This window comes from Chiloscyllium plagiosum, unplaced genomic scaffold (genome assembly GCF_037043375.1).
Source record: "Chiloscyllium plagiosum isolate Xiang-an unplaced genomic scaffold, Cpla_swu_hap1 HiC_scaffold_44, whole genome shotgun sequence".
Classification (NCBI taxonomy): domain Eukaryota; kingdom Metazoa; phylum Chordata; class Chondrichthyes; order Orectolobiformes; family Hemiscylliidae; genus Chiloscyllium; species Chiloscyllium plagiosum.
This window is the reverse complement of record NW_028270182.1, coordinates 20,597,861-20,615,765: the sequence shown is the minus strand read 5'-3', so window position 1 is coordinate 20,615,765 and position 17,905 is coordinate 20,597,861. Positions and strand designations below refer to the sequence as shown.

Genomic DNA, 17,905 nt, shown 5'->3' with positions numbered 1-17,905 from the left:
GTGTTCACAACTCAGTGTTCACAACTCGCTGTAGTGTTCACAACTCAGTGTTCACAACTCACTGTAGTGTTCGCAACTCGCAATGTTCACAACTCACTGTGTTCACAACTCAGTGTTCACAATTCGCTGTTGTGTTCACAACTCGCTGTAGTGTTCACAACTCACTGTGTTCACAACTCGCTGTAGTGTTCACAACTCGCTGTAGTGTTCACAACCCGCAGTGTTCACAACTCACTGTATTGTTCGCAACTCGCAATGTTCACAACTCACTGTGTTCACAACTCGCTGTAGTGTTCACAACTCGCTGTAGTGTTCAAAACTCACTGTGTTCACAATTCGCTGTAGTGTTCACAACTCACTGTAGTGTTCGCAACTCGCAATGTTCACAACTCACTGTGTTCACAACTCAGTGTTTACATTTCGCTGTTGTGTTCACAACTCGCTGTAGTGTTCACAACTCGCTGTAGTGTTCACAACTCACTGTAGTGTTCACATTTCACTGTGTTCACAATTCGCTATGTTCACAACTCGCTGTGTTCACAACTCGCTATAGTGTGCACAACTCAGTGTTCACAACTCGCTGTGTTCACAACTCTCTGTCGTGTTCACAACTCGCTGTGTTCACAACTCGCTGTAGTGTTCACAACTCTCTGTAGTGTTCACAGCTCGCTGTGTTCACAATTCGCTGTAGTGTTCACAACTCTCTGTAGTGTTCACAACTCGCTGTGTTCACAATTCACTGTAGTGTTCACAATTCGCTGTGTTCACAACTCGCTGTGTTCACAATTCGCTGTAGTATTCACAACTCACTGAGTTCACAACTCGCTGTGTTCACAATTCGCTGTAGTATTCACAACTCTCTGTAGTGTTCACAACTCGCTGTGTTCACAACTCTCTAGTGTTCACAACTCGCTGTGTTCACAACACGCTGTAGTGTTCACAACTCGCTGTAGTGTTCACAACTCGCTGTAGTGTTCACAATTCGCTCAAGTGTTCACAACTCGTCGTGTTCACAACTCTCTGTAGTGTTCACAACTCGCTGTGTTCACAATTCGCTGTGGTGTTCACAACTCGCTGAGTTCACAACTTGCTGTAGTGTTCACAACTCTGTAGTGTTCACAACTCACTGTGTTCACAACTCTCTGTAGTGTTCACAACTCGCTGTAGTGTTCACAATTCGCTGTCGTGTTCACAATTCACTCTAGTGTTCACAACTCGCTGTGTTCACAACTCTCTGTAGTGTTCACAACTCGCTGTGTTCACAATTCGCTGTAGTGTTCACAACTCGCTGTAGTGTTCACAACTCGTGTTCACAACTATCTGTAGTGTTCACAACTCGCTGTGTTCACAATTCACTGTAGTGTTCACAACTCACTGTAGTGTTTACAATTCGCTGTAGTGTTCACAACTCGTAGTGTTCACAACTCTCTGTACTGTTCACAACTCTCTGTAGTGTTCACAACTCTCTGTAGTGTTCACAACTCGCTGTAGTGTTCACAACTCGCTGTGTTCACAACTCGCTGTAGTGTGCACAACTCACTGTAGTGTTCACAACTCGCTGAGTTCACAACTTGCTGTAGTGTTTACAACTCTGTAGTGTTCACAACTCAGTGTTCACAACTCGCTGTAGTGTTCACAACTCAGTGTTCACAACTCACTGTAGTGTTCGCAACTCGCAATGTTCACAACTCACTGTGTTCACAACTCAGTGTTCACAATTCGCTGTTGTGTTCACAACTCGCTGTAGTGTTCACAACTCGCTGTAGTGTTCACAACCCGCAGTGTTCACAACTCACTGTATTGTTCGCAACTCGCAATGTTCACAACTCACTGTGTTCACAACTCGCTGTAGTGTTCACAACTCGCTGTAGTGTTCAAAACTCACTGTGTTCACAATTCGCTGTAGTGTTCACAACTCACTGTAGTGTTCGCAACTCGCAATGTTCACAACTCACTGTGTTCACAACTCAGTGTTTACATTTCGCTGTTGTGTTCACAACTCGCTGTAGTGTTCACAACTCACTGTGTTCACAACTCGCTGTAGTGTTCACAACTCGCTGTAGTGTTCACAACCCGCAGTGTTCACAACTCACTGTATTGTTCGCAACTCGCAATGTTCACAACTCACTGTGTTCACAACTCGCTGTAGTGTTCACAACTCGCTGTAGTGTTCAAAACTCACTGTGTTCACAATTCGCTGTAGTGTTCACAACTCACTGTAGTGTTCGCAACTCGCAATGTTCACAACTCACTGTGTTCACAACTCAGTGTTTACATTTCGCTGTTGTGTTCACAACTCGCTGTAGTGTTCACAACTCGCTGTAGTGTTCACAACTCACTGTAGTGTTCACATTTCACTGTGTTCACAACTCGCTATGTTCACAACTCGCTGTAGTGTTCACAACTCTCTGTAGTGTTCACAGCTCGCTGTGTTCACAATTCGCTGTAGTGTTCACAACTCTCTGTAGTGTTCACAACTCGCTGTGTTCACAATTCACTGTAGTGTTCACAATTCGCTGTGTTCACAACTCGCTGTGTTCACAATTCGCTGTAGTATTCACAACTCACTGAGTTCACAACTCGCTGTGTTCACAATTCGCTGTAGTATTCACAACTCTCTGTCGTGTTCACAACTCGCTGTGTTCACAACTCTCTGTAGTGTTCACAACTCGCTGTGTTCACAACACGCTGTAGTGTTCACAACTCGCTGTAGTGTTCACAACTCGCTGTAGTGTTCACAATTCGCTCAAGTGTTCACAACTCGTCGTGTTCACAACTCTCTGTAGTGTTCACAACTCGCTGTGTTCACAATTCGCTGTGGTGTTCACAACTCGCTGAGTTCACAACTTGCTGTAGTGTTCACAACTCTGTAGTGTTCACAACTCACTGTGTTCACAACTCTCTGTAGTGTTCACAACTCGCTGTAGTGTTCACAATTCGCTGTCGTGTTCACAATTCACTCTAGTGTTCACAACTCGCTGTGTTCACAACTCGCTGTAGTGTGCACAACTCGCTGTGTTCACAACTCTCTGTAGTGTTCACAACTCGCTGTGTTCACAATTCGCTGTAGTGTTCACAACTCGCTGTAGTGTTCACAACTCGTGTTCACAACTATCTGTAGTGTTCACAACTCGCTGTGTTCACAATTCACTGTAGTGTTCACAACTCACTGTAGTGTTTACAATTCGCTGTAGTGTTCACAACTCGTAGTGTTCACAACTCTCTGCAGTGTTCACAACTCGCTGTAGTGTTCACAACTCGCTGTGTTCACAACTCTCTGTAGTGTTCACAACTCGCTGTGTTCACAACTCTCTGTACTGTTCACAACTCTCTGTAGTGTTCACAATTCGCTCTAGTGTTCACAACTCAGTGTTCACAACTCGCTGTGTTCACAACTCGCTGTTGTGTGCACAACTCAGTGTTCACAACTCTCTGTAGCGTTCACAACTCGCTGTGTTCACAATTCGCTGCAGTGTTCACATATCGCTGTAGTGTTCACAACTCGCTGTAGTGTTCACAACTCGCTGTGTTCACAACTCGCTGTAGTGTTCACAACTCTCTGTAGTGTTCACAACTCGCTGTGTTCACAACTCGCTGTAGTGTTCACAACTCGCTGTGTTCACAACTCGCTGTAGTGTTCACAACTCTCTGTAGTGTTCACAACTCACTGTAGTGTTCACAATTCACTGTAGTGTTCACAACTCGCTCAAGTGTTCACAACTCGCTGAGTTCACAACTTGCTGTAGTGTTCACAATTCTGTAGTGTTCACAACTCAGTGTTCATAACTCGCTGTGTTCACAACTCAGTGTTCACAACTCACTGTAGTGTTCGCAACTCACAATGTTCACAACTCACTGTGTTCAAAACTCAGTGTTCACAATTCGCTGTAGTGTTCACAACCCGCTGTGTTCACAACTCACTGTAGTGTTCGCAACTCGCAATGTTCACAACTCACTGTGTTCACAACTCAGTGTTCACAATTCGCTGTTGTGTTCACAACTCGCTGTAGTGTTCACAACTCACTGTGTTCACAACTCGCTGTAGTGTTCACAACTCGCTGTAGTGTTCACAACTCGCTGTAGTGTTCAAAACTCAGTGTTCACAACTCGCTGTAGTGTTCACAACTCACTGTAGTGTTCACATTTCACTGTGTTCACAACTCGCTATGTTCACAACTCGCTGTAGTGTTCACAATTTGCTTAGTTCACAACTCGCTGTAGTGTTCACAACTCACTGTAGTGTTCACATTTCACTGTGTTCACAACTCGCTATGTTCACAACTCGCTGTAGTGTTCACAACTCGCTGTGTTCACAACTCGTAGTGTTCACAATTCACTGTGTTCACAACTCGCTGTGTTCACAACTCTCTGTAGTGTTCACAACTCGCTGTAGTGTTCACAACTCGCTGTGTTCACAACTCGCTGTAGTGTGCACAATTTGCTTAGTTCACAACTCTCTGTAGTGTTCACAACTCTCTGTAGTGTTCACAACTCGCTGTAGTGTGCACAACTCAGTGTTCACAACTCGCTGTGTTCACAACTCTCTGTAGTGTTCACAACTCGCTGTGTTCACAACTCGCTGTAGTGTTCACAACTCGCTGTAGTGTTTACAATTCGCTGTAGTGTTCACAACTCGCTGTGTTCACAATTCGCTGTAGTGTTCACAATTTGCTTAGTTCACAACTCGCTGTAGTGTTCACAACTCGCTGTGTTCACAACTCGCTGTAGTGTTCACAATTTGCTTAGTTCACAACTCTCTGTAGTGTTCACAACTCGCTGTAGTGTTCACAACTCGCTGTGTTCACAACTCGCTGTAGTGTGCACAACTCAGTGTTCACAACTCGCTGTGTTCACAACTCGCTGTAGTGTTCACAACTCGCTGTAGTGTTCACAACTCTCTGTAGTGTTCACAACTCGCTGTGTTCACAATTCGCTGTAGTGTTCACAATTTGCTTAGTTCACAACTCGCTGTAGTGTTCACAACTCGCTGAGTTCACAACTCGCTGTAGTGTGCACAACTCAGTGTTCACAATTCGCTGTGTTCACAATTCGATGTAGTGTTCACAACTCACTAGTGTTCACAACTCGCTGTGTTCACAATTCGCTGTAGTGTTCACAACTCGCTGTAGTGTTCACAACTGGCAATGTTCACAACTCACTGTAGTGTGCACAACTCAGTGTTCACAATTCGCTGTGTTCACAATTCGATGTAGTGTTCACAACTCACTAGTGTTCACAACTCGCTGTGTTCACAATTCGCTGTAGTGTTCACTACTCTCTGTAGTGTTCACAATTCGCTGTAGTGTTCACAATTCGCTGTAGTGTTCACAACTCGCTGTGTTCACAACTCACTGTGTTCACAATTCGCTGTAGTGTTCACAACTCACTGTGTTCACAACTCGCTGTAGTGTTCACAACTCGCTGTGGTGTTCACAACTTGCTGTAGTGTTCACAACTCGCTATGTTCACAACTCACTGTGTTCACAACTCGCTGTAGTGTTCACAATTCACTGTAGTGTTCACAACTCGCTGTGTTCACAACTAGCTGTAGTTTCTTGCAGTCTTGGGAAGAGCAGTTGCTGTACCGCGCTGTGATTAGATTAGATTCCCCTACAGTGTGGAAACAGGCCCTTCGGCCCAACAAGTCCACACTGACCCTCCGAAGCGTAACCCACCCACACACCCATTCCCCTACATTTACCCCTTACCTAACACTAGGTGCAATTTAGCGTGGCCAATTCACCCTAACCTGCACATCTTTGGACTGTGGGAGGAAACCGGAGCACCCGGAAGAAACCCACGCAGACACAGGGAATATGCAAACTCCACACAGTTGCCTGAGGCGGGAATCAAACCCGGGTCTATGGCGCTGTGAGGCAGCAGTGCTAACCACTGTGCCACCGTGCTGCCATGATGTAGTCATATAAGGTGCTTTCTGTGGTACATCTATAAACACTTGTACAGACATGCCAAATTTCCTTGGCCTCCTCAGGAAGTAGAAATGTGGCTGCACCCTCAACACATGTTCCCCACCACACCCATACACCCCACCCCTGACCTTTCTGTGTCAGCCACAAGCTGATGACCCTGAACACCCGGCTCAGTAACCTTTTGCCTCACACTGACCTCGGCCTGCCCACGTTCTGTCTGCCGGCGGTGACTCTTGTAGGTGTCAGCCCGTCTTTCCTTCGGCTCAGTTTGCACCTCAGTGCTTGGTTGATGACCCGAGGAGGGCACCACAGCACAAGCTGATCTGCTGCCTACCGCTGCCTCAGACGGGGATGAAACGGGCTGTTGAGTTACAATTGTCACATCGCAGGCACAGTGGGGACTGTGTGGTTAATATGCAAATATAGCCACGGGGTTCAGGCAGAAACACCCCTCACCCATCAGTCAGTCCCAGTTTGAGGCTGGAGCTCTCGTAGAACAGAGAAAAGTACAGCACAGAACAGGCCCTTTGGCCCACGATGTTGTGCCAAGATTTAATCCTAATGTAAAATATAGTAACTTAACCTACGCACCCCTCAACTCACTGCTATCCATGTACATGTCCAACAGCCACTTAAATGTCCCCAATGACTCTGCTTCCACCACCACAGCTGGCAACGCATTCCATGCATTCACAACTCTCTAGGTAAAGAACCTACCTCGGACGTCTCCTTTATACCTTCCTCCTAATATCATCAAATTATGACTTCTCGTACCAGTCAATCCGGCCCTGGGGAAACGTCTCTGGCTATTGACTCTATCCATTCCTCTCACTATCTTGTACACCTCGATCAGGTCTCCTCTCTTCCTCCTTCTCTCCAGAGAGAAAAGTCTGAGCTTATTCAACCTTTCTTCATATGGCAAGCCCTCCAGTCCCGGCAGCATCCTGGTAAACCTTCTTTGCACCCTCTCCAAAGCTTCTGTATCTTTCCTATAGTAGGGCGACCAGAACTGGGCATAATATTCCAAGTGTGGTCTCACCAGGGACTTGTAGAGCTGCAGCAAAACCTCACAGCTCTTAAACTCGATCCCCCTGTTAATGAAAGCCAAAACACCACTTGCTTTCTTAACAACCCTTTCCACTTGGGTGGCAACTTTGAGGGATCTATGTACTTGCACACCCAGATCCCTCTGTTCCTCCACACTGCCAAGAATCCTGTCTTTAATCCTATATTCAGCATTCGAGTTCGACCTTCCAAAATGCATTCCGGTTGAACTCCATCTGCCATTTCTCAGCCTAGCTCTGCATCCTGTCTATGTCACGCTGCAGCCTGCAATATCCCTCTGTTAGCCAACCAATTCTGTATCCAGACAGCCAAATCTCCCTGTATCCCGTACTTCCTGACTTTATGAATGAGCCTACCATGGGGAACCTTATCAAATGCCTTGCTGAAGTCCATATACACCACATCCACAGCTCGACCTTTGTCGACCTGTCTTGTCATCCCAGGGGTAACTGCAGCAAAGAGATGTGAGCCACAGCAGTGTCGGACCTCCTCCAGATTAGATTAGATTACTTGCAGAGGATTAGATTAGATTACTTACAGAGGACTAGATTAGATTACTTACAGTGTGGAAACAGGCCCTTCGGCCCAACAAGTCCACACCGTAACCCACCCATTCCCCTACATTTACCCCTGCACCTAACACTACGGGCAATTTAGCGTGGCCAATTCACCTGACCTGCACATTTTTGGACTGTGGGAGGAAACCGGAGCACCCGGAGGAAACCCACGCAGACACGGGGAGAATGTGCAAACTCCACACAGTCAGTCGCCTGAGGTGGGAATTGAACCTGGGTCTCTGGCGCTGTGAGGTAGCAGTGCTAACCACTGGGCCACCGTGCCGCCCAGGTTTAACTGCTAATCCTTATTGGTGTTTCCAGATGCCTGTAACTCACCATCTTACAACAGTCATCTTCTTTGTGTGTGAGGAGGTGGGGGGGGTGGGGGGGGGGGGGCGGGGGGAATGAGGAAGGTGTTTGGGTAGATTGGTATCCCAGAGGCCCAGGCTAAGGGTACAAGTTTGAGCCCCGCCATGGCAGTTGGTGTAATTTAAATCCAGTGAATAAATCTGGGATACATAGCTGGTTTCAGTAAAGGTGACCATTCACTGTCATAAAACCCCCATTCTGGTTCACTAACACTCTTGAGGAAGGGGAATCCACCATCCTTCCCTGGTCTGGCCTACACGTGACTTTAGACCCATGGCAACACGGTTGACTCTGAACTGCCACCTGAAAACAGCAAGTTCAAGGGCAATTGGGGATGGGTAACAAGTAGAGTCATAGAGTCGTGCAGCACGGAGACAGGCCCTTCGGCCCACACTGGTCCATGCTGACCAAAATGTCCGTCCACGTTCTAAACCTTTCCTATCCATGTATTTGTCCAAATGCCTTTTAAATGTTATTAATGTACCTGCCTCAACCAATGTGGACTTCAACAGTTTCCTCATTTCCCCTTCCCCCACCTCACCCTAGTTCCAAACTTCCAGCTCAGCACTGTCCCCATGACCTGTCCTACCTGTCAATCTTTTATTCCACCTATCCACTTCACCCTCCTCCCTGACCTATCACCTTCATCCCCTCCCCCACTCACCCATTGTACTCTATGCTACTTTCTCCCCACCACCACCCTCCTCTCGTTTATCTCTCCACCCTTCAGGCTCTCTGCCTGTATTCCTGATGAAGGGCTTTTGCCCGAAACGTCGATTTTACTGCTCCTCGGATGCTGCCTGACCTGCTGTGCTTTTCCAGCACCTCTAATCCACTTCCACCGGCAGCTCATTCCAACTGCATACCACCCTCTGGGTTAAAAAAAAAGTTACCCCCAGAGATTCCCTTTTATTCTTTCCCCTCTCATCTTAACCTGATGGCCTCGAGTCCTCGATTCCCCGACCCTGGGAAAAAGCCTGAATGCGTTCACCCTATCCACGCCTCTCATGATCTTGCACACCTCTATAAAGGTCCCCCTTCACTCTCCTTCGCTCTAAAGAAGAGAGTCCCAGCTTGTCCAACCTCTTCCTGTAACTCAAACCATTGAGTCCTGGCAACTTCCATGTAAATTTCTTCTACACTATTTCCAGTTTAATAACATCCTTCCTGTAAAATCTCTGAGACTGCTGTTTAAAGCTGTCAGCCAGGACTCTAACTGGACCACTGCTCTAACTTGCTCACTGAGATTCCCCCTGGCCTCGTTCCAATTGCTACACACCACACCGATTCCCTCAACCACCAATGCTCAGTCACAGCAATGTCTACTGTCTACAATAACTCAGCAAAGGTCCGAAGACAGTACATTTCAAACCCAATGACTCCATTTCCTGCACGAAGGACGAGGGCAGCAGATACACGGGAGCATTGCCCCCGAGCCACTCACCATCCTGATAGAACACTGTCTGGTGGATTTTTATTTTGGTCTCCTTCTCTTCCCCAGCGAAATGCGTGAAATCCCTGATAACCAGGAGGTGTTTGTTCACAGCGATACAGACCAGAGCATCATCATTGAGCTGTTGGAACACCAGGCTCACGTTGCTGATCAGGAAGCAGCCAGGTCAGTCCAGGCCAGTGACTGCAAAACAGCAGGACGGGTACCAGCCGGCTCTCGGAGTGGGGGTGGGGAGGGTGCGGGATTTTGGTGGTGGGGGCAGGAGGGTGGGGGGGTGGGGTTGTGAGGGTGGGGGGGTGGGATGGGGGTTTTTGGGGTGGGGTGTGTGGTGGTTGTGAGGGTGGGGGGGTGTGGGATGGGAGTTGTTGGGGTGGGGGGTGTGGGGGTTGTGAGGTTGGGGGGGGTGGGATGGGGGTTTTTGGGGTGGGGTGTGTAGTGGTTGTGAGGGTGGGGGATGTGGGATGGGGTTTGTTGGGGTGGGGGGGCTGTAGTTGTGAGGGTGGGGGATGTGGGATGGGGGTTGTTGGGTGGGGGGCATGGGATGGGGTTGTTGGGGTGGGGCGGTGTGGTGGTTGTGAGGGTGGGGGGTGTGGGATGGGGGTTTTTGGGGTGGGGGGTGTGATAGTTGTGAGGGTGGGGGGTGTGGAATGGGGTTGTTGAGGTGGGGGATGTGGTGGTTGTGAGGGTGGGGGTGTGTGGAATGGGGTTGTTGAGGTGGGGGGGTGGTTGTGAGGGTGGGGGGTGTGGGATGGGGGTTGTTGGGGTGGGGGAGTGTGGTGGTTGTGAGGGCAGTGGGTGTGGGATGGGGTTTGTTGGGGTGGGGGGTGAGTGGTGGTTGTGAGAGCGGGGTGTGTGGGATGGGGGTTGCTGGGGTGTGGGATGGGGGTTGTTGGGGTGTAGTGGTTGTGAGGGTGGGGGGGTGTGGGGTTGTGAGGGTGGGGGGTGTGGGATGGGGTTGTTGGGGTGTGGTGGTTGTGAGGGTGGGGGTGTGGGATGGGGGTTGTTGGGGTGGGGGGTGTGGTGGTTGTGAGGGTGGGGGTGTGGGATGGGGGTTGTTGGGGTGGGGGGTGTGGTGGTTGTGAGGGTGGGGGTGTGGGATGGGGGTTGTTGGGGTGGGGGGTGTGGTGGTTGTGAGGGTGGGGGTGTGGGATGGGGGTTGTTGGGGAGGGGGGTGTGGTGGTTGTGAGGGTGGGGGTGTGGGATGGGGGTTGTTGGGGAGGGGGGTGTGGTTGTTGAGAGGGTGGGGTTATGTGGGTAGGGTTGGGGAGGGTGGGATGGTGTGTGGTTGGGGGTGGGGAGGCTGGGATGGTGTGTGGGTGGGGGAGTGTGGGTGGGGGTGGGGAGGCTGGGATGGTGTGTGGGTGAGGGGGTGTGGGTGGGGGTGGAGAGGGTGGGATGGTGTGTGGGTGGGGGTGGGGAGGGTGGGATGGTGAGTGGGTGGGTGTATGTGGGTAGGGGTGGGGAGGGTGGGATGGTGAGTGGGTGGTTGTGGAATGGTGTATGGGTGGGGTGTGTGGGTGGGGAGGGTGGGATGGTGTGTGGGTGGTGGTGGGATGATGTGTGCGTCAGGGTGGGGAGGGTGGGATGGTGTGTGGGTGTGGATGGGGGTGTGTGGGTCGGGAGGGTGGGATGGTGTCTGGGTGGTGGTGGGGAGGGTGGGATGGTGTGTGGGTGGTGGTGGGGAGGGTGGGATGGTGTGGGGTTGGGGAGGCTGGGATGGTGTGTGGGTGGGGGTGGGGATGGGATTAGGGAAAGTAGCTGGTTGGGGGTGGTTGTTGGGTGGGTGGGGGGTGGGCGGTGGTGGCTGTGGGGTCTGGGGCACGGGGTGTGGTTTATGGTGGTTAGGGGGTGGGAGCTGCAGAGAGTAGGGAGGGAGTGGGAAGCTGTGCCTGGAATTGGCTCGGAGCAGGATGAACGCCTGTGGGTCTAACAGCAACAGCATTGAAAAGGCAAACAGTTAGCACGTTTAAAGACGCAATTTTAATCCTTCCGGGTTGGGAGACAAGCTGCCCATGGCTCTTGCCGAACCGGGATTGGCTGGGATTCTCTCTTGCTGTGCCGGCTATATAAATGCAGGTTGTTGCTGGAGGTTCAGCACTACTTTGTGTTGTCAGGTACCACTTTGCTGACCTCGCGGGCAGTAACGATGCAGCGGGCGTGGACAGTGCAGAGATTCTGAGCGTGGAACCCGTCAGCAGTGGGCAGCTTACACTGCAAGATCCCAGCAGCGCCTGGTTCCTCTCCGGGAGGCAGCAGGTGGCGAAGTTCAACGAGGGGGTACGTGGCAGAACGCCGGCCCACCAGGCCCCAAACCCCAGAAGGGGATATCAGGGATGAATGACCAAATCAGTGGGAGGCATGGTGGCTCAGTGGTTAGCACTGCTGCCCCACAGCACCAGGGACCCGGGTTCGATTCCAGCCTCGGGTGACTGTCTGTGTGGAGTTTCTCCCTGTGTCTGCGTGGGTTTCCTCCGGGTGCTCCAGTTTCCTCCCACAGTCCAAAGATGAGTAGGTTAGGGTGGATTGGCCACGCTAAATTACCCATAGTGTTAGGTGCATTTATCAGGGGTAGATATAGGGTAGGGGAGTGCGTCAGGGTGGGTTACAGTTCGGAGGGTCGGTGTGGACTTGTTGGGCCGAAGGGCCTGTGTCCATATGGTAGGGCATCTATCTAATTTTTTTAAAAAAGAGGAATGTTTGAAAGGAGGTGTGGGGGGCACAGGTCCAACTGCAAATGGTGGAGTCATTAAAACTGTGGGGTTGCTAAAGGCTGGGATTGAAGGTGGGCAGGGAGCCTAGAAGGTGTGGGGTCAGAGACTACAGAGATCAGCTGGAGGTGTGGAAGATGGTGTGGCAACCAGGGATTGGAGGATGAGAATGAGCTTTTATATCAGACACTGCTGGTGCGGAGGCTAGGGCTGTACAGGGACTTGAATAAGTGAGCATTGTGGGACAGCAGAGTTTGTGTCGACCTCTGAGCTTGGGAGAGCGTTTTAACACTGAAGTCACTAAGTACAGCTACAGTGACCATCTGTTGGGAACAATGTGATTTGTCTGTTTTGTCTTAATCTACTTCTGTCTTTTTTATTTTGTAACAGGCAAGGAATACTGTGACAATTCACCTGGCCCTGTTCAGACTCCCACAGTACTCCACTGATATCCTCATTACATTCAATGATCCGACAGTAATCAGGTACTTGATCACTACCGAGCTTGGAATGAGAAGGGTTGCAGAAGTAACAGAAATCTTTTTTTTCTGCCCAGAAACCTGTTTCCTTTTCAAGTATTTCTTCCTTTGTCGAAAGTTCCTTTTGAACCTGCTCCCACTGATCTTTCATAGACCATAGAACAGTACAGCACAGTGCAGGCCCTTCGACCCTCAATGTTGTACTGGCCTACTCTAAGATCAGACTAACTGACACGCCCTTCATTATACTGCCCTCCATGCACTTATCCAAGAGTTACTTAAATGTCTCTCATGTCTCTGACTCTACTCCCACCGCTGGCAGTGCATTCCACACACCCACCACTCTCTGTGTAATGAACCTCCCTCTGACACCTCCCCTAAACCTTCCTCCAATCACCTTAAAATTATACCCCCTCCTGATAGCCATTTGCACCCAGGGAAAAAGGTCTCTGGCTATCCACTCTATCTATGGCTCTCATCATCTTGTACATGTATATCAGATCAACTCTCATCATTTAGGGCGACACGGTGGCTCAGTGGTTAGCACTGCTGCCTCACAGCGCCAGGGACCCGGGTTCGATTCCAGCCTCGGGCGACTGTCTGTGTGGAGTTTGCACATTCTCCCCGTGTCTGCGTGGGTTTCCTCCGGGTGCTCCGGTTTCCTCCCACAATCCAAAGATGTGTAGGTCAGGGTGAATTGGCCATGCTAACTTGCCCGTAGTGTTAGGTACGTTAATCAGGGGTAAATATAGAGTAGGGGAATGGGTCTGGGTGGGTTACTCTTCGGAGGGTCGGTGTGGACTCGTTAGGCCGAAGGGCCTGTTTCCAATCTGTTTCTAATCTAATCTTTAAAAAAAATTCCTCCAATGAGAAAAGCCCTAGCTTCCTCAGCCTTTCTTCATAACACGCAAGAGTCTGGGCCCTTCAGGTGGAATTTGAGGATTCCAGTAGTCCATTGAAGAAGAGAAAGTTGGGGAGGACGGGGTTGCAGATTATCGAAGGTCCTCGCCTGATAATCTTCCTTTCACTGAAAAGCAGACAAACTGGCCATTCAGCTGGGTGCTGTAGTTGGGATCTTCCCATGCACTGAGAGCACAGTACATTCGGTTGTGCCAACTCCACAAGGAAAGGTTGAACAGGTTGGGACTATACGAGTTGGGGTTTAGAAGAGTGGGAGGCCATCCTGTGTTATGAAGTTGAAGGCGTGTACCTTAGTAACTCACCAAAGCTCCTTAGACAGCACTGTCACGACAGGTTGGTGAACCCTTCTGTTAACTAAACCAAACACCCAGACAAACTCACCTCACCTCGTAATCTGTGAAAGTATGATTAGATTACTTACAGTGTGCAAACAGGCCCTTCGGCCCAACAAGTCCACACCGACCCACCGAAGCGCAACCCACCCAGACTCATTCCCCTACATTTACCCCTTCACCTAACACTATGGGTAATTTAGCGTGGCCAATTCACCTGACCTGCACATCTTTGGACTGTGGGAGGAAACCGGAGCACCCGGAGGAAACCCACACAGACACGGGGAGAATGGGCAAACTCCACACAGTCAGTCGCCTGAGGCGGGAATCGAACCCGAGTCCCTGGCGCTGGGAGGCAGCAGTGCTCACCACTGTGCCACCGTGCCACCCACTATGAGTAACAGAGAACTCCCAACTTCCACTATTTAAAGAAAATAATATCAGTGTATTCCTTAACTCTGAAAGTGACCATTAAACAACAACTATTTACAACTCTAAGCCTCTTTTTTTTTAAAGGCACCGTATATGCTTCAACTTTGTAAAACCTGTTGAAACGTAAGATTCTAAATGGGGGGGGGGGGTGAGGTGTTTGACAGGGTGGATGCTGTCCCTGATGGGAGAGAATGGAACTAGGGGACGCAGTTTAAAAATAAGGGGTCTCCCATTTACAATGGGGCTGAACAGGAATTTCAGGAGGTCATTGGCCCAACTTACCCGTACCGTCTCGTTTTCACAAAATGAACTAGTCCTGTTTATCTGCATTTGGACCATATCCCTCGAAATGTTTCTTAAACGACAAAGTTAAGCTCGCTACTACCACTAGTTCCAGATCCTCACGCCCCTCTGTGTGAAACTGTTACCCCTCTGGACCCTTTTGCCAGTACTGTTTGGAATTTTTCTCCCCCAGAGAGCATTGGAGTTTGGGTCAACAAATATACTCAAGGCCGTGTTAGGCAGATTGTTGATCGGTGAGGGAATCAAAGGATATGGAGGGATGTAGAAACTGGGGTCGACCATTTGACCTTTCAACCCTGATCCGCCATTAAATATGGTCATGGCTTATCCTGTATCTCAACATTATATTGCCGCACTCTCTAACCCTTTGATGCTATCAAAATCTAAAAATGTTTCTGTCCCATTCTTGGATATATTCTTGGCCTTCTGTGGCAGAGAATTCCACAGTTTGACTGCCCCTTTGAGTGAAGAAATGTTTCTTTGTCTCAGTCCTGAATGGTCTACCCTGATTCCTGAAACGGTGTCCCCTGGTTCTAGAAAAACTCGAGAAAATACAGGCCCAGTTGAACCAGTCTGTCCTTTTGGACAGTGATGCTTTACCCGGATGAGCTTTATAAATCTCCACTATCCTCCCTCTCTGGCAAGTATAACCTCCCAAAACTGTGGTCTCACCAAGGCCCTGTATAGGTCCAGTAAGACATCCCTACTTCTGAACTCTGACCCGTTTGCAGTGAAGGCCAAGACACCATTACCTCATTACTTGTTGCACCTACCTGTCTCCTTTCATTGACCGGTGTACAAGAACACCCTTTGTACAGTCACATTTCCCAATCTATCCCAATTAAACAATATTCCTTTCTGTTTTTCACGCCAAAGTGTATAACTCCACATTGAGCTGCATCTGCCATGTATTTCCCCACTCACTCCATCTTGTTTAAACCAGTTTGAACCTCTCTGAACCTGCTTCACAATTCACAATCCCACCTAGTTTTGTGTTACCATCAAACTTGGAAATGTTGCATTTGGTTCATTCATGTAAATCCGTGTGTAGCTGGAGCCCAGGCACTGACCCTGCTGAATGCGACCTGCTGCTCAGAAAATGTCCTATTTCTTCCTATTCTTTGGCTCCTGTCTGTCAACGCCAATATAATGCACCTTACCGTGTGTGCTTTAACTTGTTCCACGAAACTCACATGAAGGACATTATCAAAATGCTTCTGAAAATCCAAATTTGTCACATCCACTGGTTCTCCCGTATCTACATCTTCAAAAAATCTCCAGTGGATTTGCCTTTCATGGCAGACAGGAAAGTGGAATAATGGCCATTATCTAATGGATAGCAGAGCAGGTCCAAGGGGCTGAATGGCCTTCCCCTAATTCAGATGTTGCTATGTTCTAGGGTAAAGTGGAGTCGCAGGTAGATAGGATAGTGAAGGTGGCGTTGGGTATGCTTTCCTTTATTGGTCAGAGTTATTGAGTACAGGAGTTGGGAGGTCATGTTGCAGCTGTACAGGACATTGGTTAGGCCACTGTTGGAATATTGTGTGCAATTCTGGTCTCCTTCTGATCAGAAAGATTTTGTGAAACTTGAAAGGGTTCAGAAAAGATTTACAAGGATGTTCCCAGGGTTGGAGGATCTGAGCTACAGGGAGAGGCTGAACAGGCTGGGGCTGTTTTCCCTGGAGTGTCGGAGGCTGAGGGGTGACCTTGTAGAGGTTTATAAGATCATGAGGGGCATGGATAGGATAAATAGACAAAGTCTTTTCCCTGGGGACAGGGAGTCCAGAACTAGAGGGCTTGGATTTAGGGTGAGAGGGGAAAGATATAAAAGAGAACTAAGGGGCAACTTTTTCACACAGAGGGTGGTACGTGTATGGAATGAGCTGCCAGAGGATGTGCTGGAGGCTGGTACAATTGCAACATTTAAGAGGCATTTGGATGGGTATATGAATAGGAAGGGTTTGGAGGGATATGGGCCGGGTGCTGGCAGGTGGGACTAGATTGGGTTGGGATATCTGGTCGGCATGGACGGGTTGGACCGAAGGGCCTGTTTCCGTGCTGTACATCTCTGTGACTGTATTACGGCGAGCTGGGGTGTCCAAGCTCTCGGGGACTGTGACAATTCTTGGTGCAGTCATTTTCTTTAACTGTGGCTCTCTCGTTTTTCTCTTTCCCTGTCCCGTCACTAGTCCTTTCAGCAGCAGCGTGGGTGGGAGCTCTGCACAGGCAGGAGGTTCCTCTGCCAGCGCTGCCCCCCACTGGACCCTGGAGCAGTTCCGCACCATCATACAGTCCTTCAGCCTCCTGGATCCAACCATCTTCTCCTGAACGCACCTGCCTTGTGGTCAGACCTCACACCGCGGAGATGGCGAGAGTCTCGTTCCTCATCCACTTGCACACCGATTGAGGCAAACTCTATTGTGGACGGATATGCGGGCGGATTGGAAGTCTTGGAAGGGCACTTTCATCGAAAAAGGATGAGGTATCCATGCTGCTAGATAGTACAGGCCTGCGTAGGAACAGGAGGAGACCACTCAGACCCTGTACGACCTTCCATTGAAATTCATGGCTGGTCTGAGACCTAACCGCCCACACCATCGCTTCCTTTACACTTTTGGTCATCAAAAGGAAAATCTCAGCTTTAAAAATCAACAGTTGACCCTGCAGCAGTGATATTTGTGGAAGAGAATTCCAAGTTTCCATCACCTTCACTTTGTCAAAGTGATTGCTCCTGAAAGGGCTGGATCTCATTTTCATTCTCTGCCTCTGAGTCTGGGATTTTCCAACCCACCTGAAGCAATTTCTCCCTCTCGACTGTGTTTGTTTCTCTCTATATCTTGAAAGCTTTGAGGACGCCACCCTTTAATCTTCGAAATTCCGAAAGACATACGAGCAGAAATTAGGCCATTCAGCCCATCCAAATCCATGAACTGTTGTAATGCTGCTGTGAAAACAAATAATCAGGGCAGTGAATTGTGAAGCCATGTTTGCAGACTGGTGTCTGTCCATCTGTATTATCGTACTTCACTCTGTTTAATCCCTTATTGATGCTTCCCTTGTCCAGTTTTACTTCTCACAGGTAAACCGGAAGGGTCCGGATCCCACCCAGCTCCAACCTTCCCTGTGGGCTGGTGTTTTCACAGACCCTGGCACTTTCCCAATCACCTCAATGCCATGACCTCAACGCCACCCCCTCCCAGTAGCTCCTTCCTCCTTCACCCTGTGCCCTTGCTCATGCTACACCCGGCACCTCGTGCCTGATTCATCCCCACATAGTGGTTTAACACCATCTCCGGCACCAGGGCTGCTCTGTGGATGATGTTAACCCACAGAGCAGCGCTGGTGACCAGAGATGG

At 49.4% G+C, this 17,905-nt stretch overlaps 1 protein-coding gene across 2 annotated transcripts in view; it reads left to right on the top strand.

Moving 5' to 3' along the window:
* The window catches only part of rangrf (RAN guanine nucleotide release factor), a 55,564-nt gene extending 38,035 nt beyond the window's left edge, over positions 1-17,529 (top strand). Inside the window, exons 3-6 of one of the 2 annotated variants that reach the window (XM_087983062.1) lie at positions 9,423-9,539; positions 11,489-11,651; positions 12,473-12,567; positions 16,739-17,015. In XM_087983062.1, the coding sequence (XP_087839188.1) occupies positions 9,423-9,539; positions 11,489-11,651; positions 12,473-12,567; positions 16,739-16,877 (514 nt within the window). In that variant the 3' untranslated portion in view covers positions 16,878-17,015. Of the gene's footprint in view, positions 1-9,422; positions 9,540-11,488; positions 11,652-12,472; positions 12,568-16,738 lie in introns of both variants that reach the window. The other variant, XM_087983061.1, reaches the window with a different exon arrangement.
* Positions 17,530-17,905: the final 376 nt, after the last annotated feature.